At 36.9% G+C, this 1995-nt stretch overlaps 1 protein-coding gene across 1 annotated transcript; it reads right to left on the bottom strand.

The window, feature by feature from the left end:
• Window positions 1-280: 280 nt before the first annotated feature.
• On the bottom strand, window positions 281-1665 carry LOC127126873 (phospholipase A(1) DAD1, chloroplastic). Its single transcript, XM_051055882.1, has one exon. It carries the CDS (start codon window positions 1607-1609, stop codon window positions 281-283), a length of 1329 nt encoding a protein of 442 aa, XP_050911839.1. The 5' UTR covers window positions 1610-1665.
• Between the last annotated feature and the right edge of the window lie 330 nt (window positions 1666-1995).

The following is a 1995-nucleotide window of genomic DNA, read 5'->3' as shown; positions in this document are numbered from 1 at the left end:
TTTTCTAATAGAATCTATACTAGATTCATTATACCATAGTGGAATTTAAGTTAAGTTAGATTAAGTGCACATAGTAGTCTTGTCAATCTAATCTTTTGATCCTCAATTCAAATCATGAATTATCCAAACTACAATATTTTCAAAAATGAAAAACTAAAACTAAATAAAATAATCCATGTACTATAACCAAAAAACAAAAAAAACTATACATGAACACCCAAATATGTGTAATGTACTATATCATCTTTCTCTGCTACAAACTTACACATTCTTTCAAAAGTTACCGGTGAAGAAACCTCCTGGCAGTAGATCTAAAAGGACACGAAGAACTGACAAACCCATCAACAAGATGCAAATACGTCTTCAAATCATGACACGTGGCAATACTCACACTTTTCAGGTACGGCGAATCTCTGCTACATAACCGTAACTCCTCCCCAACCTCACAGTACACCCACCTCATCTCCTCCACTCGCTTTTGTATCCACCGTGGCAAATACCATGCCATGTCATCAACATTCTCGTCCACGTCATCTTCCACGTCATCGTCGAAAACAAACCCAGGCATTTTCGTTATAACATCATCAGAGTTCACTATACGTAGCACTTTAATGGATTCTTTTTCCAGAAGTGACCGGAAGCTCCGGTTACCGACACGCGGACCTCCGAATGAGATTACCGTTACTAACGGTTTCCGGTGGAAGCTTGTTTTAAAACATGTTCTAATATCGTAGGCTGTTAGTATCGCTAATGCTGCTCCTAAGCTGTGTCCAGTTATAGTAAAACTCAGATTTTCACCTTTGTATGTTTTCAGAATTCGATCGATTTCTCTTTCTATAAGTTCTTGTAAAGAAAGAACTTCGTTAGAACAGTTTGAAGTGTAGAGACTCAAAAACCCACTTTCTACCATGGGTTGATTATTTTTTTCATGATCGATGATGATTCCATGAGAACTAATGTTGGTTAGAGTAGCACGAAGATTCTCGAGCCATTCTAAGCATGTTGTTGTTCCGCGAAATGCGATAACAACGTCTCTTCGACCGAGTCGTTTGATTTCGTTTTTGTTGTTGCATACGGCGATGTAGCCAATGTAGCTTGATTTTGTTGCGACCCATGATGGTGCTTTGTCGATCCAACCAGGTAGTTGGATGGACGAAGTTGCATGCAAGTGTTTGGTTAGTTTGTAGCCGGTTTTTGGTAGGCCGCATTTTTTGAAGAGTGTGGTTTTGGGGAACTTGTTGGTGGCGTAGTTTGGGGAAGAAGGGTCGAATTCGAAGGATTTATATGCGGCTTCGACGAAATGGCCGTAGCGAAGGATTTCGGAACGGAGGTTGTTGTCTAATGGGTCTAGTAAGCCTTTCCAATTGGTTATTCCTTGGTATTCTTTCCATCTTTTGCTAACTTTTGTTGGTAATGGGAATGGTTTTGTTGTTGTTGTTGATTTTGATGATGAAATGTTTGTTTTGTGTATGGTTTTTAAGGTTTCGTGAGAGTGCTGTTTTGTGTTGGGTTTGAGTGGTTGAATGAGTGTTATGCATTGTGGTTTGATAGTGAGGGTTGTGGTTTTGGAGAAAGAAATGTGGGTTGTGGCGTGGTTTAAGGGGGTCATAGTGAATTGAGAGAGTGTTGGGAATGGTAATGAGTAAGAAAAGATAGAATGTTAGAATGAGGCAACTTTGTTATGTGTGTTTTGGTGTTGTTTTGGGAGGGAAATTTATGAGTGAGTGATAAGGATTTTATAGGGGAAATAGAGAGAAAGAGTGTGTTTGTGATTGAGTGATATGACAGAAAAAATAGATGTATACAAGTAAAATGATAAATAGAAATAGAAAGATTTCGGAAATACACAAATGTATTATTGTTTGCTTTTATATTTTAGATTTGGTTATATTTTGATTTTCTTATTTTACTCTACTTACATAATTAGTCTTATATTTTAAATTAGAATAGTTTTAGTTTTTTTATATATATATTTCTTTATTTCTTATTAACGTC

The sequence above is a fragment of the Lathyrus oleraceus genome, chromosome 3 (assembly GCF_024323335.1).
Source record: "Lathyrus oleraceus cultivar Zhongwan6 chromosome 3, CAAS_Psat_ZW6_1.0, whole genome shotgun sequence".
Taxonomy (NCBI): domain Eukaryota; kingdom Viridiplantae; phylum Streptophyta; class Magnoliopsida; order Fabales; family Fabaceae; genus Lathyrus; species Lathyrus oleraceus.
This window is presented reverse-complemented; position numbering and strand designations above follow the sequence as displayed.

Excerpts from the sequence above, each read along its gene's own strand:
- LOC127126873 (XM_051055882.1), bottom strand. The coding sequence starts at position 1,609 with ATGACCCCCTTAAACCACGCCACAACCCACATTTCTTTCTCCAAAACC.